General features: G+C 38.2%; 1 protein-coding gene across 1 annotated transcript in view; it reads right to left on the bottom strand.

The window, feature by feature from the left end:
- The window catches only part of adipor2 (adiponectin receptor 2), a 32,188-nt gene extending 8,388 nt beyond the window's left edge, over positions 1-23,800 (bottom strand). The window contains exons 1-2 of the mRNA XM_046872755.1: positions 23,663-23,800; positions 14,880-15,141 (exon numbers count right to left, since the gene is read on the bottom strand). Coding sequence (XP_046728711.1) covers positions 14,880-14,921 — 42 coding nt within the window. The 5' untranslated portion in view covers positions 14,922-15,141; positions 23,663-23,800. The remainder of the gene's footprint in view (positions 1-14,879; positions 15,142-23,662) is intronic.
- Positions 23,801-26,144: the final 2,344 nt, after the last annotated feature.

The raw sequence follows: 26,144 nt of genomic DNA, 5'->3' as shown, positions 1-26,144 counted from the left end.
CACAATTTCTTCTGTGATCTGTGGGATCTGTGATGATCACAAATGTTGAGCTATTTTATGAGTTGCTCAGTAGTTTTATAACCATAAAGACTGTATAAGACTGTAGAAAGAACATTACTTATAATCACACACTCCAGTACTCATGTTAGTTCTCACTCTCCACTGTTCTGTATTGTTTTAAAGGCTATAATCACACTCTTGATGTCACCCAAATGAGGATGGGTTCCCCTTTTAAGACTGGTTCCTCTCAAGGTTTCTTCCTCATAACATCTAAGGGAGTTTTTCCTTGTCACAGACACCACGGCTGCTCATCAGGGATAAACACCATTCACCTTCACTGTTGATTTCTGTAAAGCTGCTTTGAGACAATGTCTGTTGTGAAAAGCGCTATAGAAATAAACTTGACAATTAAATTTTTGATCCAACTGTATTGACTTAAATGGTTTCACATTCAACTGTATTCAAATATTACAGCACATGCATTAACACAAATGCAAAATTATAATTAAAGCGTGCAATAATTAATATTATGTCGACGTTTTGTATATTTTTTAACTGAAAGCACAATAATTCCACCTTGCAGTTATTTATCTCTCCTCTGCACAGAACATTATTATAATAACAATTAGTTGTGAGGGACAGACAGAAGGCTGCTCAGACAGGTCAATATATCACTGTGTAAAGGAGCAGCTCCTTTCTGTTCTCCCCTACACAATTCTCTCTCTCTCTCTCTCTCTCTCTCTCTCTTTCCTTGCATATTTTTTATTGCAACTTTGCTTTTCAGCAGGTCAGTGGAGGTTCACTGTCCACTAGCTGTGTACTGCTTCTTTTGGCCCAGATCTGCTATAGGCAGCCTACTTACTATTTATTCACCTGAGAGAGAGAGAAAGAGAGAGAGAGGGGGGACTGAACTGAGAGAGATTCAGGAACAGGTACAAAAGTAAGAGAGAAGTCAAAAAAAGGTAGAGAGGGAGATAGGGGCTCTGAGTGAGACAAAGAGACACATGAAACAAAGGCAGAAACAGACTGACAGACAGATAGAAAGAGGTACAGAGAGAAAGAGAGCAAAGAAGAGACAACAAATGGAACAAACATTTAGAAGAGAAACAGAAAAAGACAAGAAAGAGAAAGAGATGGAGTGAGTGAAAGTAGGTGTTGAAGAGGATGGGTTAATGAGGAGCGCTTAATCAGAGCAGGTTTTGCCTGAAGGCTGTGCAGCATCTCCGTAATTTGTGTTGACGTGGCTAAGCACAGAACGCACTTCCTCACACACACTCTGGAATGTTAAAGTCCTTATTGGATAAAATTATCATTATTATATTTTACATGCGGAACATATAAAAAAAAATCGGTGTTTCCTCAGGAACGTATTAAGTGGCGGACCAAAAGTTTGTTTAGTATCCACAGTATTTTGAGTGCATTAATATTATTATTATTATTATTATTATTATTAATAATAATAATAAACTTGAAAATATACACAACAATGCCAATGGTATAAAAAAGAAACTAGAGTTAGCACAGTGTCACTGTGGCTACACACCGGAAATAACGTTTGTTTTGGTCATGCATGAAAACGCTAAAGAATCTATAGCGCTAGCATTAGCCGCTAACCAGGAAGTGGCTAGCAACTAATGCTGGCCTTATGGATTCTTTAGCGTTTTATGTCCACGATGGAAGGAATGAAGATATTTGTTAAAAGTATGCTGGAAAAAATTTTAACAATTAAGTAGATCATATCTTTAGAAAATGTAATATTAATATTAATATCTGTATTACCCAAATGGGGTCTAACAAATGTAAACTATTTAATTAAAGTTTTTTTCATTTATTTCAATTTTAATTAATTTACTAATATAATATAGTGTATTGCATTAATTTGATTGAATCCATTTTATTTGTATCAAATATTATAAAATATTATTTTACAAACCGGACTGTGAATTTTATGATCCGTTAAACCCCTATTCCCTACACAATTTTCCCTACTATTCCACAAAAGTAGTGTACAATGCATGCACACTGTACAACAAAATACTTCTGTCAAGTCACATCACACCACATGACCCAATCCAGGATCATCTTCATTAACGTGTCACTGTTTTACTCAATGTGCTCACTTATCTCACAGCCTTACAGATGCAGTGACCTTGAAATTGTCCTGTGCTGAACCCACTGAAAAACACTCAGTATTCCAGTCCCAGCACACGACCACACAGTCGACCAAACAGGTAATCTCAGATCCCACACACAAAGAGAGAGGGAAATGTCAAGGCATTACGATGCTTCGCTTGAACCACTCTCCTCTTTTGAGTGGACTCCTTACGGGAACGCTGCATCGCAACCCTGGGATTGTATCACGTCATCTAATTATATCCATGACAAGCCAATAAACAAGACAACACACACACACACACACACACACACACACACACACACACACACACAGAGACAACAAAGTGTTTTGGTGCACCACTTAATGCTTTTAAATGCTTGAACACAAGTCCATAAATAGATCCGCTTGGAGCGAGCCTAAGAGCGTTCTATGAATAGTCTAGTGTGCAACGAGCAACATGATCTGTGGAAGATTTGTTAAGATTCAGAGGCTACCGAGTGGCACAAATGTACAGAGATCAAGCTGTGAATTTTTGGAAAAGACCTGCGTCTGTTAAATGCTTCAAACAGCAAAACACTTAAAACAATCTAAACCTAAAACAACTAAAAACAATCTAAAATCTAAAACAACTAAAAACAATCAACATGGTGGTGGTAGTGCGATGCTATTGGGATGTGTTGAAGTTGGAATACAGGGAAAATAAGCCATTCTGAAGCACAAAAGTGAGTCCACTTCTTAAAGTCACAGAAGAAACTAAAGTTTTAAACTGGCTTAAACAAAAACGACTCGGCAGCCTCTTCTTTTTTTCTCCTAATTTACAGAAACTTCAACTGTTAACTAAATGTCCCCTAAATAAACAAAAAAAAACTAATTTGTGAATCTTTCTGTGAAATAATCTTATTAACATTTTTATTTGATTATAAGTTCTAAGCCTCTATGTACAAATTGGTACTTGTTGAAACAGGGTCGGAGGATTTCCACAAATCAAAAACTTACTAATTATATTTCGGTGATGAACATTTTGTAGAAGCATGAAATCAATCAAACATTTCAGAGCATCGCCAAGTGAGTGATGATCAGGTTAAACTAACAGGTTCTTGACTAGAGATGGTTGAGTTTCTTGAACTTCTTTGTGCACTGCAGCGATGCCATAACCATCCAGTCCGGTGGTCTGGACTTCACACAGACAAACAGGATATTCTCTCATTGGGTGGAAAAGATCTTTTATATATATATTTTTCTCCTCCATGTTGAGATTACAGGGTTCCTGTGAACACTGTGAGCTAATTAAAAGAGACTGTTATGGCACATATATATAAAATACTAAACAGTTACTGCTCCTGAATGTAGCGTTGACTAAACACTAAGATTAAGTCTGTAGGGTCACTTCTCAGAACGATTTTCATATACAAATATCTACTGGAACTAGGAGCTGATTCTTACATTCATTCCATAAGGAATGCATATTTTCCCAATTTTCCTAAAACAGCATGCTCCCCCAAATCAAGCTTCTAAAACCTACAGCTTTGACATCTTGTTCCAAAGTGCAAAAACTGGATTCTCTTTCGAAAAAATAAACTTTTTACACCACTGCACGCAAGATATTATTAATGATAACATCTCTGACTGCCTGTGTGTGATGTTTATGTATAACCATGATGGAGAGGCCTACAGTCCTAAATGAAAGTCACCAATAATAAGAGATGCCGAGTATATTGTCACACTGTATTGTGGTTCTCGGTATTGGTTGCCTGTCAGTCAATGGATCTGACCAGACTCCTTTATAAATGGACCAGTTTTATAATGCATGACTAACCCACTTTCCATGCCAGCCAACAATATAAAATAGTGTATCTGTGTTTTTAAGTCTTTCTGCAGTCTGTTTAAAATGCATGTGTAAACTGGACATTGTAAATCCACATTAAAATTATAGGAGGATGGTAATATATGGGGTGAAGAGAAGCTCTAGATCATGCACCATTCCACATGGGTGTGTGCACAAGCAGCTGTGGGCTTTACTGAGACTCCGTAAGCCTTCGAGGGGCACCATATGGGCGTCTTTTCGACTGTGTTAGACAGACCAATAATAACTGGGCACACTGTGGTATTTTGGAGAGGAACGAGCTAATGAAAGACGCTGAACTTTTAAAATAGAAAAAAAAGGAACTATATGTAGACCATTTAAGACTGTTTTGACTTTTCTTGAGCATGGCTACATTAATAATGCTTCTAATGAGGAGTTTACCAGCAATTTACCAGCAAATACAGTAGATTTCTAATATAAATATAAAAATAATTTGTTTTTTAAATTAAAACTTAATTAAAGTGACAAAAGTTTTAAAACTGGAAAAAATGCATATTTTTTATAAGATTTAGCATGAAGGTATCAAATTATTTTTGGTATTTAATACTATTAAACATACACACATGTTAATGATATATGTGACAGTATCACAATAATCAAGTGTCACAAAACCAATATTATATAGTCATATCACACAGCATTAATGATGATTGCAGTTTAAAACCTTTTCTTCCAGCAGGTGTAGAAACTGCTCTAAAGGAATTTGGAAATAAAATATACAAATACATCTCCTTTTTATATATATATTTGTTTTTATAAGTGACAATTTCTCCTTGGCACACATTTGGAAAGTAATAAGTTCTCCATCTAATTGGCCTGAAGGATATAAAATTCTAATTTCACACACAAGCTCCAGTCTTATTTACTATTCACTAAACAAACATGACTCATCGTGACTGTCCTCAAGTTATCTTCCAAGCATGTTTACCACGTGTGAACAAAATGGGGAGTTTATCTGGTTACACATAGCAGAGGAACTGCAAACACACCTCTGTAGACTAAACACATGCCAAGTATGTGAAATAAAAAAAATTTGAAGTGAATTGGGGTAAAATTATTATATGGTGTCGTGAATATATTAATTAACATTTGTTAGCAAACACGATATATAAACAAAAGCTAGTATGTGCTTTTTAAAACATCCCATTCCACATTGAGTCCCTGTTTGCTCATATAATAACCTCCAGTCTTCTGGATTTTGGAGTGGGCTTGGGAAGATTTGTGCTTATTCAGGTGTTCGTAATGCCAGGTACTGATGTAGGTGAGGTGATGTTCATCCTAAAGGTGTTCAATAGGGTTGAGGTCAGAGCTCTATACCACCAGATCTTTCGGTCCAACCCATGTAAATCATACCTTCATGAAACTGGCTTTGTGCGCATGCTGGAACAGGTTTGGGTCTTGTAGTTCAAGTGAAGGGAAAATTTCATGCTACGGTATCCAAAGACATCCTATACAATTACATACTTTTGTGGTCACAGTTCAGAAAGAATCACATTTGGCTTAAAAAAAAAAAAAAAATTTTAAGTAAAAAAATATTGCTCCTTTGGTAAAATGTGTCCCATGCACAAGATTACAGTCTCCAAATAAATAAAAAAAAAAATTGAAATGATAATATTAAAGAATAATAGCACAATCCAAGTAAATATGCATCAGTTATTAATGAGGATATAAACAGCAGTATGAAGTCAAACAACGTGAGAATTTCACCTCTTTATGAACTGAGAATTGATTTATTGGACATGACGAATAACCTTCTCGGTGAGGAGACTGAGGAGATCTAAATAAGGGTCTGAATAACCATCCTGGCTTCTAATTCAAGTGCACTCAGGACTTACATTTGGACTTTAATGAGTGTCTACTACAAACACAGCCCATGCTGATGTTTAACCCTACGCTCAGGAGACAGCCGACTGGTCATTACAGACGTCTATGCAAAACTGGGTAAAAGCCGCAATGATACTTTGTAACAGTTTCGTGGTCAGATGTTACTCAAGATCACCACTCGCAACATTAGTAAACGAGAACAAAGTGCAGGTCTGAGAAAACTCAACGTTGGCTCTGTTTTATCCCTTTACACACCACAGCTTGTGAAATGTGCACAGAGACATCACAAGAGTTCACTCTAACAGTCTTGCTTTTCACTTACAGTTTTTTCACACAAAACTGCATTCCCTCAATCCTGTAAAGTCCATTACAGATCCCAGTAAATCACTCGGCCTTAAAAAAACGAGAATTATTTCTTCCTGACATGCAGCGATCTGTCCCACTTCACAGACCATGCCTGAAACTGCAGCTTAAATGAAACGAAATTAGGTTTTGTTCAGCAAATCAATACCCATGCACATAAACGGCAATCGAAATGGACGATTTGGGTGTTTTCTGACCTCGAAAGCATGACTCAGCTTTAATACTCGGGCCACATGATCGGCAAAGAAACTTTCCCGGGCTGGTTTGTGTGTGCAACCAGCACCTTAACAGCTTTGTTTAATTTACACTTTGTGTTTGCTGACTAGACAAAAGAATCCATATGGCCCAACATATGTTTCTCAAGAGTGGGAAAAAAAAAAAGAAAATTCAGCTATGTTTGCAGTATAAATACACACACACACACACACACACACACACACACACACACCTCACATTTCAGGAACCATTTTTGTACATCTTCTCAAGGGACAATACTATAGAAATGAAAGTTGGATATTTTTTAGAGTAGTCAGTGTGTCACACATGGTGGATACCATCTGAGCCAAACAAGTTTATCTTAGTCTCATCAGACCACAGAACATGGTTCCAGTTAATCATGCTCTTAGACGGGTCGTCTTCAGCAAACCGTTTGTCTGCTTTTTTGTCCTTCTTAGTTGATTACCATGAAAACCGACTTGTTTCAGTGGCAGTGTTGCACCTGTTTTTCACAAGCAGTTTCTGCATCTGACGCACAGCACGAGAACTCAACTTCTTAGATCTGCCCTTTTGCGAGGTCTCTAATCCTCAGAGACTCTTTACCATGAGGTGCCATGTTAAACATTCAGTGGTCAGTATGAGAGAATTGTACTTAAAGCACCACATTTTAACTGCTCAAATACAAGATACACACATTTGTATAGTCCTGTCAAGATGAAAAACACATTAACATGAGGCTTTGCATGATTACACGACGTACAGCTGTTATCACTTAGGGTGTACTCACTTTTGTTGCCAGTTATTTTGACAAAAATGGCGGTATGTTGAGTAATTTCCAGAGGACAGTAAATTTATACTGCTTTTCAAGCTGCACATTGACTAAAATATATCCAAGTTTCATTTCTATAGTATCATCTCTTGAGAAGATAAACTAAAATGGTTGTGTGTGTGTGTGTGTGTGTGTGTGTGTGTGGAATGCAATGATGCTGATTGTTGCACCAGTACCATGCTCAGATCCTGATATGAATATTTATTACCATGTAATTAATGCAAATTGTAATGCTAATAATCCAAGCAATCTAAGACAGGATTCATCTAGAACTAATTCACGATTAATGATTTGAGTGTAACGATGACAAGAAAAATGTGTCAGTAAACAGGGTAGAAATGTGTTTCATCAGCATTCTATTAATTATACATGGAGTGTAATGGCACCTACATAAACCATAAAGTTTAAATATATGGAGCACATGCTGGTCACATGATGTAAAAAGTTGCCTCGCGATGCGCCACGTTAGTGTAGTGGATGGAATTGGTACTGCAATACATTAACACGAGAATGGTCAAAACAAAGCAGACTGCAAACTGTATTTCTATGAATATATATAAAAAGGAGGAACTACAGCATTGTTCTTCGCTACAAGCCATCCGAATAAAGTGTTTAAACATCAAAAAGAGAGTAGTCTTTATAAACTAGTTTTTAAGAGAGAGAGAGAGAGAGAGAGAGAGAGAGAGAGAGAGAGAGAGAGAGAGAGATCGTATAGAAGTAAATACAGGGTGTTAAAACACCAGAAACTATATTTAATGCTAATGCTTTCCATTTCCGTACAGGTCTCAGTAGGACGGCACTGGTTTCCACATCCTACACCATTAGGAACCGTGTGTTTATGCTAGGTTTTTATCTGATGGACAGAAGGTCATTTAATAAACGAGATTGGAGGGCAGATTAAAATCACTCATTACAGATCATCCGCATCATCTATAAGCTACTTTTACACTGAAGAACACAGTGTACAGTCCATCAGCAAGAATACGACACTACTCTCGCTTCCGTGTGTGACTGGAAGCAGCAGAAAACAATCCATATGCTGTTTCCAAAGAAGGAAATACTAGTGCATGCTAATGAGCAACAAACAGAAGCCCTACTTCACTGTAAGCAGTGATATTTTTAAAGTCAGAATATTCCTCGTAGTGTAAATTAGCTCGAGAGGCTCGTTCCAAGTCAACGGCTTGAGCTATGTGATAACTATCCAAGCATTCTCACTATGTACACGCTACATGCGAGCAATGCCTCTTAAAAGCTGACCGGGTTCTTCTACTTGAAAACAATTTAATGATTTCATAAGAACAGGTAGATTTATTTGCATTCCTTCGATGTTTAAGCTTGGCGTAAAGAGGAAACCCTAACGTCTCAAATGTAAATAATTTACTAAAAGCATTTAAGGCAGAACCTTAATGTCGGAGCAATTCACTCAAAGTGTCCCTGAGGGGCCTGGGGAACTCGTAACCTGTGCACTGAAGTGTGAAATGGTCCTGTGCTGAATGAGCACTTGCGTACAGGGAAATGACAGACTCCTTTAAATACATTCATGAAAAGGCACGGGTCAGATATAGCCACGTTCACTGCCGTTCCTGGACATCTGGCGCCATTTTGTTCCTGACCTTCGGAAAGGCATGCCACTTGGCTGAGACACAGAGGTTAAGGACACTCTGTCCATGTGCCCATTAATAACCCTTTAACTTTAATGATCCGTTAAATATACATGTCTGTTCCTCTTTGCTAAAGTTTTATCCTTTTTTTTATATAATTAAATTTTCCCCAAGGCATGTAATTTATAGGAACAGTATTACTTCCACATTTCTTTTACAAAACACTGACAATGGAATCTCCCGACCTTTTACCAACCGTCAACTAGAACAGAAACAGTAACTATACAAAAAAAACTAATAACCAAGCAAGCGCTATTTTGCTTTGATTTTGCTTTAACTGGCATATTTGCGTTTGCCTGATCTCATACACAACTCGTCTCCCCGTCCTTTAGAAATCCTCAACACGTTAATGAAGACTCGTCCAGGTGGATTTAATGTACCTGAAAAACTCATTTCCAGCTGTCCTATAACATTGCAAACTACAATAACTACCAGTGAGAATCTGATAAACTGCTGCTTATTAAATCAAATTATATTTGAGCTTAAGTGTATGAGTGCAGTCAGTCTTCAGTATAAATAAACACTGATGTAGTCGGTATGTTATTAAATGAAATAATGAAAGCGAGTATACAGCACGGCATCACAGGAACACAAGATGTGAAGGGTTGAGGTCGATGCTCTATAGCAGGAGATCTTCCACTCCAACCCATGTAAAGCACATCTTTATGAAGCTGGCTTTGTGCACAGGGACGTCATCATGCTGAAGCATTTTTGGGTAAACATTAACGCTGCTGCATCCGAAGACATCCTATACAATTGTTTGCCTCAATTATGTGTTAACACTTTGGGAATAAAACACAAGTGGCAGGAAGTCTCAATACTTGGCATGCTGAACTCACAAGTGTGCATACTTCAAAGGTTTCCTTTGGGCTTAAGAGGCTGAGGGAGAAATAGAGCAAATAAAGCACTTGTTTGAACCTTTAGGAAAAATCACTGAGCTTAGAACATAAGACAGCACACTAGATTACTGCACTGCATCTATTTTCTCTACACATGTTCTCTATGTACTTCCATGTTGCCCGAGAACATCACTTCATCATGGTCCCGACTTACTCGATAACCCTTTACCGTCGTCCCTCACAGGAAAGAAGGTCTGAAAGTCGATTGTAAATCGGCCAGGATGTCGAGAACCCTCAGCGGTTTTGCTCGTTCGATGAAGAAAACTCTATAGAGATTCATGGAGCTCTTAATTCACTGTTGTGTTAATACTTGCGTAATAAAACACAGCCGTGAGTCGACTTCACGTGCAGAGCGCATATTTCAGAGCCATGTAGGCATTTAGCGTATGGAGCAGAGTGTAAAGGATGCACGAACTGCAGAATTAATTCTGATGACGGTGTTCGGTAAAAACCACAAGGCCAAAAAGATCCATCTTGAGTTTTGGTCCAGTTTTGGTCTCAAGCAGTGACTTCACTGCCTTCCAGATTTCACTTTCCTTTACTATTGTGTTCTCATCCAGGGTAAAAGTTACACGTATCGACATCTGCTTGGAGCGTGACATCGGTGTTACTGTATCAAAGGTTATAGTGGCTAAAGGCAATAATATTTGTCCACTATGTGCTATCTGTTCTCTTCACAAGGGTAGAACACACTTTATTTTAACTGATCGCTACCTGACAGTGTTCAGGAGTTAGAGGTTGATAATATAATAATAAAAAAATAGAAATAATCAAAATTATAATAATAATTATAATAATAATTCAAAAGCAGATATAGGCTGTGTTATCATTTACACTGGGGAATTTACCTATGCATGTATAACCATGTTCAAATTAATCATAGTTTTGATATTATAATAATTTATGTTATAATAGTTTAACAAATTACTGTACATAATTGATCAAAAAAGAGCAATTTATACAGTGTATATAAATGTGGCAGTGGGCACATGGACAAGCGCTGATTCGCGAGTTAAGGGCGGAGCCAGACGAGCAGTAAGAAGCACACCTACAGCTGATGAGACCAATGTTTCAGGGTCCAGCAATGGCGATGAAAAGGAGGAAGACAAGAACTAAAATTGGGCTTTAAAACACTAAAAACACAGCTATATATCCATCTTCCGTTCGAAGTGTTCTGTATTTAATGTCGGCACTGTTACTCTTATCCCTATTCCCTTTCACCGAGTTCCTCAAAGCCACAACATGTTCCATGCGAGGTTTCTTGCGCAATCAAGAAGTGACCTTTAAACCAGTAAATCTTGACATCACACACACAGACAGAGACAGACAGACAGACAGACGGTTTCACTCAGCATGTACACTCAAGTGTAGATGTTTATATGAAGCTTTTCTTTGTGCACTTTGAGACAGATTTAGTTCCCTTTGGGAGGGATTTTAGAGCATACAAAGAAAAAAGAAAAGGTTTGTTTATACTAATCTCAGCTATATGATTAAACAATTCGATATTCAAACAGACTGAAAGATCACGGCCGTTCTGTGTTCGGAAGGTGAGGGGTTTTTCCTGTCTCAGTCTCATCAGCCTGGTTGCTCTAATAAACTACATTCCTGAATCATGAAAATCTGCTTTAAACTTAAATGAAGGTTAAGTGCTATTTTTTAAAGGACCACGTGTCCAAGCATCATCATATCGTTAACGTCTATATGCTGAATTTCATCAAACTAACGAAAAAGCATGAGAACAAATGAGGAACCCTGAGGAACGGACTCGGGTCGGAATTTCCCACATGCGCACGGAGGTGGCCTGGAATTTGCTTTAAATTCGGAACATTTACAGTCAGTACACAAACACCATGGAGGAGTCCAAATCAACATGGCAACCACGTGAACCTGCCAGAAAGATCTACACACGCGTCTGGCTCAAGAAGACAAAAAGAACCGAAGCGACTGCTTGTTTTGCTCTGATAAAGCGATCGAGTCTCTTGCATATTGAGAGGCTTTTACACGTAACACGTTTCCAGTCAATGATAAATGCGTGGCTGATGCAAATGCCAGCTGAACCACAGACCTGCATGTAAATGAGAACACACAAATAAAAAAAATAAATTACCTGTAGTCATTAAACAGAAGTCATTCACTACAGAAACGACTCAAAATTTAGAAGGTGACGTGACTACAATTCTTTAAAAATTCTATTTTTTTTTTTATGCTGCAGTAACGAAGTTAACCTGCAGCCTACAAATCTATAATAATCAGATCCATCTGTTTATAGCTCTGTAAACAGAAATAGAGTAAAGCAGGGTCATTCCTCTCTGTAAGAGCAGGCGTGGCTGTCGGTTTTCATTCCGGGGAGACGCCACACCTGATTCTGCTTGCTTAATTAGTTGACCTGGACCTTCAACTGAGTCTCAGGTGTGGCTTCTGAGTTCTTAGAATGAAAACCTGTAGCCACACCTGGGCTTTTTTGTGCATAAGACTTCAATCTTAGAGTAAACAGGCTAAACTGTGGATAAAAGGATAAGTGGTTTATAAGAACACCTGGAGAACGCTTTGCTCAAGCTGGCATGCTGAACTCAGAAGTGAGAACTCGTAATTACACACCAGTATCAGGAAATAACAGTGAAGAATATTGTCAGTGTTATAGATTTAAATGTGCTTTAGGTAATATTAGTAGGGGTTTGAGGACATATCACATTTCCAAGCAGCAAATACAAGTTTTCTTTTTTGTAGTCAGAGTAACAAGCCACAGCATGACATTAGCTATCTGGCACATTCACAAGCTTGATGTTATGGCAACCTCGAAAATAGAATACTACATAATTCAACTTTAGCATACAATTAAATCTACATTTAATTTGACAATTTGTTAAATGGCTCAGTCGAAAAGGAATTCAGCATGAAAAATATATTTGCATGAAACAGAGCTTTAGGTTCACAAAAGTGCCAACTATATACGTGTTTGAAAAGAACTCAACATTTCCACAACCCAATGGCTCTTACTGTTCTTGTTCCAAACCGGAAAATAACTTTCCATCATTACTTAAGAGGAAAAAAATGAAAAATAAAGAGAGCTAATAAAAAAAAAAAAGGTCTCTCACCATGGAGATTTACTGCTTAAAATCCTAGAAGGAAATTGCTGTGTCATTTTTTTTTCTTTCAAACATGCACACAGCTCTCGGTAGACCTGCTCCTAGAAGAACAGGAACACCAGCTCACTGAGGCGAGATCATGAGAAACATTTACACAAACTCAGATGTTTCGCTGGATACTCAGAACATCAGAACTCATTGTGACATAGCTCTAGTACCTTCTGTTTAGGCTTGTACTTGAACAAGCTCAGCCTGCTTCACAGCATGCCTTAATAAGCAGGAAGGACGGGTTTGGCAGTTTGTTACTGAGAATTTCACAAAGCTGCGACAGTATGTAATGTCCTGCTGGGAGCGAGCCACGAATATGTCAAATGTGAGAGAAGTCCTTTAAACACTCCAAGCATTCTGAAGGACAAAGATCCTTTTAATGCATTTTGAAGTGGACTTTGTCTAAATAAAGTTTTATTTTGAACCAAATATGAACTGCAAGTCCCAGGAAACTCTACATAGCATCGAAATAAAGTCCTTCAATTCGACTTATTTGACTTCATGATTGTTCCCAAACAGAAATTCACTAGCATTTTATTTACTTATAATTTATAATCCTGATAACTTCCAACACCCTAAACATCCAGGTACAAAATGACCACAACATGTTCATGCAAATGCTCAATCAATGAGGTCTTTGTTTGTTCGGTGAGCTTCACACCCATGCGTTTATCGCATGAACAACAAAACCTCCTGTTCTTGATTTTTTGTTGTTGTTGTTGTTGTCACATTTTTGCCAAAATAGGTCAATAAATAAATAACAAAATAGAATAGAGAAACTTTCCGGGAACTTTCTGGGGAATTTTGGAAATAATCCAAGTTGGAAATGTTTAAGAATTTATGGGAATTCACAGGAATTTATGGGAATTAATAAATGTATATAGACTGTCATATACCAACATAAATATAAACATTTGGTTATAAGCTAAAATGCAAACTGATAGAAGATTTTAAAATTTAGACTTTTGATTGTTTTAATTGTTAGTATAATTTTAAGCCTACACACAGTACAAGGTTTTAAACAAATGTATTTAATATTCATGTAATTTTTTAGGTGAATACTCACCAAGTTTTTCTGACATTATTTTGCGTACAGGATTAAAGAAATGTGTGTTATGCTATGAAGGAAAGCACGGTGCATATACCGACTTCTCCGAGCAAGATCTCAGTACAAGCTGGTTTCCATGTGTAATTTTTTTCAGATCATGCAGAAATGGAAAGAAAGGAAAGAAAAAGCAGGGGATGGTAAACAGGTGAACCGAGAAAGCTATACAGTGAGACCAGGTCTGTACCATGGTGATCAGATGCACTTTGCAAACAAGCCCCATCCAGCACCTGTTACTGAATACTGCGGCCTGTTTAAAGTTTCATCACCTTGCTCAGGTTTCTGATTATCTATCACTACTCTGAGAGTCAGTAAAGCATCTGCCCTTCTAACCTACTGGGATAGATTTACACCTGCCCCACTCTGACCTACTTCATTGGTTAAGCTGGTGAATACAGCTGCATGCTATGCTGAATAATGTGTGGTTATAGGAAATGATGTAATGGTGTGTTACTGCCAGACACGATGCTGCGTTATGGTAATGTTATCATCCCAGTGTGAATTGTTCTACACTAACACTGTGTTTTATTCCTCTTTATTCCATAAACTTTTGTTCATGACACAACCTGAACTCATGTCACACCTTATAATCTGAATATAATTACATTTATGATCATGAAACATTCACTAAAAAGTGGGCGAAATGATAAATACATCACCCAATTTGCCTATTTCCTGCTTAACTGCCTAATAAATACACCCCACACACACACACACACACACACACACACTCACACACTCACACACTCACACACTCACACACTCATAAACGAGTAGACTTTGTGAAACTTGATTGTGAAAACACTACACTAAGGTTAAATCAGTTGATATGTTGCAGTAGTGTGATAGTGTGATGATGTCCCCTCACCCCGTTATGTGTACATTCTGATTCTGATTTTGCCGGGCTCATGGCGTCCGTGCTGTCTGAGGTGGAGTCGTAGTTTCTGGCGCTGTCAGTGTTGCAAACTCTGTGTCTCAGGACAAATGCTGGGCATTCGCCCTCCTTTCTCAAATCCGCTCCGTCCAGCTTGTCTCCTAGAGTTTTCCCGCTCTCTCAACACCAGGATGATTGTGTCCAGGCTGTCGTCCCTCGATCCTGTTGCGCCACTGGGGTCGGGGTATCGAAGAACCTGAGAAATTAAATCAAGAGACGATGAGAAAAGTAAATAGGCATCATAAAGGTGGATGGTCAATGAATATCTAGAGAAGTGAAGATGCTTAGAGACAGTTGTCAAATAAATAATTACGCAACTAGCACTCAAAACATACTTGTTGTTCACATGCTGTGAAGTGACCTCAAGACAAAGAGGGGGTTAATTATTGTAACACCTACTCAGCTTTTTGATAATGAAATGAACTGGTACTAAAGAGGAAAAAGCATGCGTTACACTGATAGAAGATCGTCTGGCTCCTGGATATCGGCAAAAAAGTTCCACAGACAACCGACAACCACATTTCCTTATTTACACAGATGGCACTACAACTTATTACAGATCTTTCCCTATAATACTCAGAGGACTTTACCAAATCGATCACTTCACGCAGCATCTATGGTGTATCAAGAGTCCCAGATGCTTGGGCGCTGCAGGAACCCGGTAGTGCTCCTCTGAACTCGAGGCGCCAAATCAACAACCCAGACAATAACAAAGTACGCTACTGAGGATACATCAGAGAGATAAATTCCAGCGACAAAAGACAAGCGAATGCCGTGGGGAATAGCAGGAAGGCATATCTAAATCCAAACAGATGGTTTAGTTGACAGAACCGAGAAGAACTACTCCCAAAACACTACCACGACAAAAAAATGCTGGAGAACTGAAAACAAGAATAAAAAAGGCCATGTGCAATCTAGGAAACGTAAGGACTTCATGCAGTCGAGCAGCTGATCCGACACAACTTCGAAGAGAAGACAGACAACATGATTCTTTCTAAACAAAACAATAAATAGAAGGCCATGAGCAAACCATTTTTTTTATAAACGTTTGCATTGTGGTAGAACTGAATGTCCTGCTACAGTACACACAGAACTGTTTAAAAAGAGAAGGTTAATCCATGTCTCGGTGTGATAAAGATTACGTTTGAAGCCACTGGTTTGCCAAGTTTTATGCCCCCCTGCTGCCAACCTTGTGCCATGGCAATCGCTCAATGCAAAGCCTTTCACGTGGCCATTTGAGGTAAAGTGTCTCGAACACTCTGACTCAAGTTCAAGGGCTGAGGAGTTACTCAATCCAAAATCCTGGATTAGCACTTTCTTCAAATTAATGAGCAAGTCCACTTTGCTTTGCCATTAAAAAAAAAAAGAAAAAAAGAAACACATTTCCCTTGGAGGAAGTGGTTGTTGAATTAGTGCTCATTTTGCCCTTGTAATTGATGCAATACTTTGTATAGCCACAGCTGCAAGAGTGTCTGGCTGTTTCCATCGATCTCGGTCATAATTTACTGTCATTCAAAAACTCAAAAGCAGGACCACAGCTGCAGGCTAAAAATAAATAAATAAATAAAAGTTTGGCCTATGCGTAAATTCTTAATGGCTCTTGCGCTTGCCAGCAAAAGAACCGTGACGAGAACACTTTTTATCAAGTGCACTCGACAAGCTAGATCTGCAATCGCAGACGAGGTTAACCGGTACTGATCGAACACGTAACTCACAGGGAAATCCGGTGGAAAATTGTTCTACAGATAGGTCACAGATAGTGATGCAACCATGAGTGAAAATTCATAAGCCTAATACTATTTCATTCAAGGGGATTTAGCACCAATAGCATTTTATGCAAGACTGAAGCACAGGGTTTAGAGCTAATTATCAGTGGTGAACAAACAGTCAAGCTAGCCATCCCCAAGACACCATAATTGGCTCAGCTCTGGATGGAAAACTCTCTGGCAGTACTTTCTCTTGTGTCATTTCGTGAGGCCAGTTAGCACATCTGAGTGTTATTTTGGAAAAATTACACAAGTTTTAACCCTGAGTGGTAAGTCATAATGGATGAGAAATAACTAGTAGGTCGAATGGGAATTTAAAAAATGCCTGATATATATATTTAAGTAATAATTTATTTTTTAGCTAAGTTATGAAAGAAATTGTGTACATTGTATATGATCCTCTGCTCCATTTTCAACCAATGATTTATTTTAAAATTTAAGCCAAAATATTTGTTTAGGCTTTAACATCATATTAGCATCAGAGCTATTCCCCCACAAATATACATATATATAAAACAAAATTGACCTGAACGCCAGTAAGTGTAGTAACAATCATGTCATTATTGCATGAGATCTGAGAAATGCCATTAATCCTTTACTGACTAAACAAACTGGTCATGTCTCATCAAATCACATATAATAATATTTTCATTATTTAGATGTACAGTTTTGAAAACCTCTCCAGTAGCCTTTAAACTGAAAGTTTAGTTGTGAGTATAGGCCCTAGGAACATTCTAGCTGAATAATTACATTTAAAAGTAGGCGCAGTTATAAATAAAAAAGTGGATAGCTTTAAAGAACAAACAGAGCTTGTCGGTGCATTTGACATCACCAGATGGATAGGGATCTGAAGTACCTAGTACAGGACAATGCTTTAAATCCTCCAGATATACATAATCGAGTATGTGAACGATGGCGTTTGCATTGCCGCTGCTTCTGAAGTCATGCGTCAAGTATAAACTTGAGCACGAGAGGGTCTGTACATATTTACACTATTAAATGGGCAATGACACTCGTCCCTCTGAATATTACTACCAAATACTAAACAACTTTTCTCTCTCTTTGATGGTTCTCATGTTTTGACTCCTTGGGCTCTTGCTATAGACACCAAAGTGAACTGATTGCACCTTTCCGTAAACATGAGAAGCCCAAACAGGGCCAATTAGAAAGTAAAGAGAGTGAAGTGGAAATGTGCGTGTTTGTATATGCAGCTGAATAAGTGATCATCAAGTGCCAAGAAGTAGCCTTGACACTTGACCTTTGGTGCAGTTCGAGGAACTCTCTAATGACTGAAGAAAACGGAGTTATGAATTAAAGGCTTGCTGACAAAAAACAAAACGCGCAGATGCAAATGAAAAACTCGCTCTTTGCAAATACACGACTGCTAAAAAAAAGTCAGTCATAAATTGAATAAAAGAGCTACATAAAACAATAGGGTTTTCTGAGATAACTCCATGTGACTTTGTGAATCACAGAATAACGTTTTACCTGAACAGTACAACAGAAATTTCCAAAAATTGCGTTATGGTTGCGTTCGAAGAGTTTGATGCGACTTAATAAAGATTAATCGACACCTTAGTGTCTAATCAGCAATTAAGATGGAAACGAATGGTTTTATTGTGTTGAGAAAATCCCAGCGAAATCCTTTATGTGACTGAACGTCACTGGTGCAAGCGAACGACGTCTCGATGGCAAAACACCAGACTTTTTTTCTGCCTGGTGGAAAGAAGAAAAAGAAAAACAGGCAGGAGAGAGGAGGGGTGGGGTTGGGAGGGTAGGGGAGGTCCGGAGAGAACAAAACCAGCAAACCGAAGGGGGATGAGCGAGCAAACAAAGACAGGTCTTGGAGCTTTTGCATGGCGTATGACTTTCGGACACACAGAGTGATCCGCTCTAAAGGGCTTTTTTGTCTTTCGTCTCTTGGTCTTAAGACCAGGCTGTAATAGCTGAAGGCACTCCACTGACAGACAGGGAGCGCAAGAAAAGCAGGTTCTGAAATATGCACAGGAGTGAAATATGAAACTGAAGGGGGTGCCGGTTACAGTGGCGAGAGCGGGGTTGCAAAAGAGCTGTTTGCAATAGAGTCGGAGCCACACAGGCTGGAGTTTTTATGGCCTACTCGACACCTCGTGCATGCTGCATTGTTGTGAAAATGTACAGAGAGAGGGCGAGAAACAGAGAGAGAAACTGAAATCGAATGAATATAATATATAATCAAATCTGTTGTCTAAATTATTTGCAACAGCGCAGTACATTAAGTCAAGGTTATACATTTTAAAAATCATCTGTATCGTTCCTTACATGTCCATGGAATTAATGGCAGTTTTTACAACTATGATCCCTCCACACATTGAGGGGGAAAAAATATAAATGGAAGCCCCATGTAATTCCTTTGTTAGAAAACAAACTAAAATTTAAATTTATTTATTTATTTATTAGAACTAGTAATAGACGAGTTGCGAAAAGGTCTCGATGTGCTTTCACTGTAATTAACGACACGTTCGCAGGAAACCCTGGATGTCTGCTTCAACTTCTGTCTTTTTCAGTTTCTATTCCTTCTTTTAGAAATGTGAAATCACTGCGATTAAATCTGTGATGCGGTGAAAAAATTTCCCCCGCTGCAAATCTTTTTTTTTTATATCACGAGCTAAAAGAAAACAAAAACAACAAAACCCCCGAATACTACAAAGTCAATTTGAAGCGGTTATATTAGGCCTGACGTGGGTAACGGACTCCTTACAAGGAAAAGTATTACATTTCAAAAATCAAAACCTTTTAATAAATGTCATTTTTATATGAATAAATTTGAGCAGCTGGAATAATTTTAACATGAAATACAAACATTCTTTTTTTCTCTGGTCAGTGCAAATTATTTTTTTTTTTTATTCTGAATAAAATGTATTAAACCTGTATACACACTGTAAGGATCGTGTCATATTACACTGGTTTACGCACACATGCAGCAGTACCACAATAAGGTTAACTCGCCCTTCACTCCCGTTTCGCGAATACCGACATCATGTGGTGGTCAAATGCTTCATTTGCTCTGACGCATGTCCAACACACACACACACACGCACACACGCACACACGCACACACGCACACACGCACACACGCACACACACACACACACACACACACACACACACACACACACGTTCCTGACCAAGGTCAAATGAGCCCTTTACCACTAACATAAACTATGGACCAGCATCAGCCTTCCAATACACAACACCACCACCACCACGGCATGGGACACCGAACAGCCATCTCCTTGACGACGCAACGACATCTTATAGAATTATGGGATGGAAGGCACTGCGCCGTCAGGCGACCGTGAAAAGAACAGAGAAGCTGCGTCTCCTCGTGCTGTAATTGAGATTTCAGGAATTTCTGCTGCAATGAGAGTGTTGAGATATTTCTTTAATGACCTGACCGTCTGTTTGTTTATCACAATACAGTTCTCTGCATCAATAATACATACTAATGTGCGTATGTGTCTGTGTGTATATCAACACAGTATATTTATCCCTTGTCCATTTTTAACCAAACCACAGGAGGACTATGAAGGCAATATGGCACAAAAAAACACACAGCTTCTTTTCTTATGCTTAAAAGCATTATTGCATTACATTTGTACATAATATTTCAGTTTATACCCAGAGTGCAGCCTTGTTGATTGAAAAAAAACACTAGCACTACACAGGCAATACTTTAAAACAAATAGCCTGGCTCAAAGGTATATGTAAACATCCAATTAGCTTTGTGTTTCTGTTCACATCAGTGTTACTTAAATGCAGGTGATACTAATGACCTGGATATATGGAGCACAGTGTTAAAGGAGAGTTATTAAAGACTGGTCTGATCGTTTTGCTATAAAAAGGCACATTGTGAAATGTTTAACACTGCAACAATCTGCTGAAATAGTTTTTACCTATATTTAAAAAAAGAAATGTAGGCAGAATGTCCATGTAACTATTCAGATCTTGTTAGAGCAGCTATTAAACACCAATCCTTCAGCATCCTCTTTAATCTCTCTCAAGTTAATAATATTATATTAAGAATAAATATAATTACAACTAGGCCTCCAACTGTTATGAAGCACTGGCACAAGACTCACACAATCATTAAAAGCCTCTTTTCAAACATCTCTATATCAAATAATACACTTTTTTTGGTTTTTTGAATTACATATATAGTAGAAATTGATTTGTAGTTATAGAAATACAACAACACACCAACACAGTCTTGACCAATCAGAATCAAGAACACACAAAACCAACTCTGCACTGTGGTATAAATAACCTTTATAAACCGCAGACTGACATTTTATTCAGTTCAGACGCAGGAACTCCGTCATTCTGAACTAGGCACTTCATAATATCACTTATTTCCTAAGCTTTGATCACTGTATCTCCGTGTAAGGACACGATAAACACAGATCACACGTGACCCTGACTGAGAACGCTAATCCACGTTAAGAGAACACACAAGCATCTTGAACGAGCGTAGAGAGAGAGACGACGTCATGAAGCGTCTCAGGGTTAAGATGCTTAGAGACTTTCATAAATCTTTCTTCGCAGGTTGGGTTACTCGCATCGATCACGAACGTGTTAGGGAGCGTTACACTCGAAGTACTTTTCTTCTTTTAATAAAAATCTACAACATTCCCAAAATGGAGAGAATGTGCTGTACATTTTAGGGTTTTTTTGGAATCAAGTGTTAAATAATAAAATCAAAAGCTGCTCAGTTTTAGAATGTGGAGGAGTTGAATGTTCAAACCTCTGACTGATGATGTATTCCACCTATAAGAGAGCTCAGGACTATAATGATTTAACATTGATAAATAGGTATCTTTATCGGGAAAAGTTTATACGATTTATATTTTGTGATAGACATTCGATTTCTTCTCTGAACAACAATGAGTATATCAAATACTCATTACTGTATCATTGCAAGATATTTATCATGGAGTCAAATTGTGTGTTTGTAAATAAAATAAAAAAAAAAAAAGCACTTTTAAATCATAAACCTCCCCTCAAACGAGACCGCAGTCCTCAGCATTTCATTTTCTCTGCTCGACTGACCTTCACATTTGTAAATCCATATCAAATAAATATTTCTGCAGACTTGCATGTTAGTTTCCAGAGCATTACAAGGAAAGGAGGAAGATAGAAAAAGGACTTTCGCCTGTCTTTGTTGACTTCTACACTAGTCTGAATGTGGAAAGAATGAAGTGTGCTTAATTTAAGTGTGTTTTATATGAGTGGATTTTTCAAAGCAGCAGCACACAAAACATGTCTTTATAATTAGAGCAAATTAAGTGAATTAAAAATTCACTAAAAATGAATAAAATAATAAATAAAGGTGATTGTCAGGTTCTCACAAATCCCCAGTTGTAAATTAAGCAACTTATTTTTTTTTTTTACGCTTAAAACTTTTTTCAAGTGTTTCCCCCGTCATCCAGACATAACCAGTCCAAGAGCAAACTTGCTGATGAAAAGAGAGGAAGCAACACTAGAAAATCACATGTAAATATGAGCTCATATATTTAGAAGACTCTTGTTTTTTTCTTTAAGTCTGTTTCGCTGCACTGTAAAGCAGCAGTTCGAGAAGATGCATTTGGCTGTGTGTATCAGAGAAATCATTGATAACCTGAACAATAATGGAAGCACAATAAATGGACATTCAAAGCCACCTGAGAATCTTTCCTCACCAATTATGACATAATTTATGGATAAAATTGATATTGTTAATCTATTCAATTCCGTTAAGCTCCTTTGGGACAAGGTCCACTGTTGACAGCACTCTGTAGATACAAATAAACTGAAATCACGGCTAGAAAATTCGGGAGAAAACGAGTGGAAAATTTCAAGCAATTAACTCATCAGTAAGTAATGTGTCAACAACAAAACTGACAAATCAATAAATAAATAATACAGTGCTATAAATATTGATATCTAATGTCAGGTGCGTCTTTGTTTACCAGTAGTTTAAGGTCTCGGAAACGAAAAGATCAGAACGAGCAGAACGATCAGACAAACTGACACGGAGATGATGCCATGACTATGAGATGAGAGGTATCCGAAGGAGATGCTGAGGAACCGTATTGTTTTTGATAAAACCTCTCGAGAACCTTGTGATACCCGTAATATTTTGATGTGAGAGAGTTCTACAAACTTGGAAGGAAAAAAACTTCCAAGAACAGTGATGTGTTGTAATGATTATTGAAGTGATAAGACAGGAAATGAAACAGATTGAAGTGTAAATAATAGGCAACAGAGTTTTCTCTATAGGATGTCAGAAAAACAGCTGGTGATGAGGTGACAGGATCAAGGTGGTGCTGGTGATGGTGGTGGTGGTTAAGAGCAGCATGGAGACAAAGAGCAGGTTGTTTACTCTGAGAATGAATCTCAAGTAAATTCTCTTTATTTTCACCTCAGACCTGCTCCACAACAACGTGATGCGAGACCGCTTGTTTACAACACAGCTAGCTTAGCTTCATTTAGCTTTGCCCTCTGACAGGCTTTCAACATGGCCAGCCATATGTTTCTGTTTCTCCACAACATGTTTTCTGTTCCCTTTTTTTTCTTTTTTTATTTACAATAAAAACGTTTTCTATTTGTATCCATCAGGCTTGTTGTATTCAAGGGAAATAAAAGCACGTTTGGGCATTATGCTAAGTCTGACAGACAAATAAACAGCAGCTTTTAGATACTCCAGAATGTAGGTTTCTGGATACTATCGCGCGAAAGGGTTTATAGTTATAACTTTTAGGTTAAATTGGAAATAAAACATTTTAGCTAGCTAGCATGGCAGGTTTCAAACAGAAAGGCCAAGTGCACGAGCTCTACGGACAAAAAAAAGTACCGTTAGGAAACTGGTTACAACTGGTTTTCGGCTCCGTGTCACTTCACAAAATGTGTACAATATTTAAAAATAAGTTTTACCTCCAAACAATGTGGTTTACAGCCGTCCGTCAGGCGTGTTAATAAATACCACAGAGTTGCCACAACCCGCGGCTCCGGAGCTCCTTCGCAGACTCTCCGCTGACTGCGTGTGTGAGCGAAGCGCCTCGAACTGGCCGTATTTCCTCGAAACCGGAGCGCGACGTCGTGACGTACCTCGCGTGAGCGCCTCACATCCAATCAGAGAGCGCCTATTGTGCACCGCGGACCAATGGCGAGCCCCGGAACCGAAATGTATTCTGGGAAATGTAGTCCCCACCGCCATCAACGCTACTACAAAGGTTGCCTGTCATCTATTAGCATAATATTCAGCGAGGGTTTAATTAGGAGAATTCAAGTTTGTTCGTTTTTTGACATTTCAGCATTCATACACCATTCATAACCAAATACAATTTATTAATAAAACATAAATAATGTACCTTTCAGAAAAAAATCCATGATGTCTACTTATTTATTTAAGTCTTGCTTGAGCAAATAAAAAAAGAAGATACCAAGTATAAAACTATAAAAATAAGAAATTATTTTTTTGTTTTATTTTACTAATTTCCATTCATATCCACAAACCCCCGTCTCCCAAAACCCTTTGTGGTGCAATTGGAGTTGGAGCATGCTAGTTCTAATTAGCAAAGCCCTATCAGGACCTCATGTCAGTTTGTTTCTGGCCAACAAAATAGGTTGAATGCTATGAATTTACTTTAACTGAACAAATATGTAAATGTACAGTTGTTCCACTTTATTCTAATTCTGCCTTAGCATGAAGAACAGCTTCAGACATTCTCATCATCTGGACAGTTTTTTTGCAACCCAGTTCATCCCAGGGCAGTTCAATAGGATTTAGGTGTGGTAACTGGTCAATAGATAACACTCCAGACAACTGTTTGCTCTCTAAATAAAGTTTACAGAGCTCGGACTCATTGTCTTGTTGTATGCCGAAGTCGGTTCCAATGAGCCACAGTCCAACAGAAATTGTCATGGTGTTGAAGTATGGAATTGCAGCCATGTTGGTTCAGTTTTTCTTTCACCCGGATTAAGTCTCCAACCTTCCCTGTTTCACAACAACCCCAAACCATTACGCTTCCACCTCCATGTTTAAATGTGGAGGTAAGGGCAGTCTGCTAACATCTCACCGCCTGATGTCAAAATGTGAAATTTGGACTTATCTGCCGATTCTTCCAGTCAGTCACTTTCCATTTTTTTGTGTGTATGTTGCAAAGAAACAAAAGGAACATGCCTGTGCTTCGAAAAATATAAAAGACTCTGTGTTTCTGCATTTTTGACTGACTTTTGGATTTAAAATATAAACTTTTGCATCTTTGATTGGCTGAAAAAAAACTATTTAGAAAACTGACTTCAAGGCTGAAATTGTATCATTTTACACTTCAGGTCACCATGTACCCTGGAAACTGATGCACTGACCCTGAAAACTGGGACCACTGATAGCACAGTTACTTATTTTCTTCCTGCCCTTCAATAACTTCCTGTGGCAACCCACAAAAAAATCATAAACATTGGTGCTTGCATAGAGAACCAGAAACAAACCTGATTATACCTATATTAATTAAATTATCACATTCTCTTCTGTAGCACACACCTTTCAGTCCTGTAGCATGGCTCAGCTGGACCCACAAACCCACCAAGATACAAAGAAGACATGTATAGAGACTTCTTTAGGTTCCAGCAACCTGGTAGTTATATGAACTTGCCTTCACTGCACAAATAAACATATAAAAAGAGTTTCTCGAAGCACGTAAACACCTATTTGGTTAATCTGTTGTAAGATCATCTCTGGTGTATCTTCATAGTAGTCTTAATCCCTGACCCTAGTGAACTATTATGAGGTAATGATTTTAAGGAACTACTCTGATAAGATGCTCTGGAAAAGCTCTTCAGCTATATGCAATAAATGTAAATGATTTCCAAGTATATAACTCAACATTATAAACTACATAAACCATTAAACTAAATAATCAATTCATCACCACTGTTCATACAAACAGGCAGTAAATTTCCACCATCACAATCATTTTTTTTCCAGAAATGTTTAATCCTTTTACATTACAGCAATCAATGAAGGTTCTTTATACTTGCCACATGTAGTTTAAACCAGAGTGAAATTATTTCTTCGCTCATCACAGCGATGTTAGGAAGCTGGGGGTCAGAGCACACCGTCAGCCATGATACAACACCCCTACTGCTCACTGGGTCAAGGGCCTTGCTCAAGGGCCCCAAAGTTAGCAGCTTGGTGATACCCCCGACCTTGCGATTAGTAACCCAGAGCCTTAACCACTGACCAGTTACACTTTTTTATCCATTTATAGTTACATTTAATGCTGTGTAATGTCCAGTTCAATCCTAATCACTTACACTGACGAAAGTATTGGGACACCTGCTATAGAGCTCTCACCTCAACCCTAATGAACACTTTTGGGAACGCTAACTGCACCCCAGGCCTCCTCACCTCACC

This window comes from Silurus meridionalis, chromosome 18, assembly GCF_014805685.1.
Source record: "Silurus meridionalis isolate SWU-2019-XX chromosome 18, ASM1480568v1, whole genome shotgun sequence".
In the NCBI taxonomy this organism is placed as follows: domain Eukaryota; kingdom Metazoa; phylum Chordata; class Actinopteri; order Siluriformes; family Siluridae; genus Silurus; species Silurus meridionalis.
The sequence above is the reverse complement of the archived record's forward strand: the minus strand, read 5'-3'. Positions and strand labels throughout refer to the sequence as shown.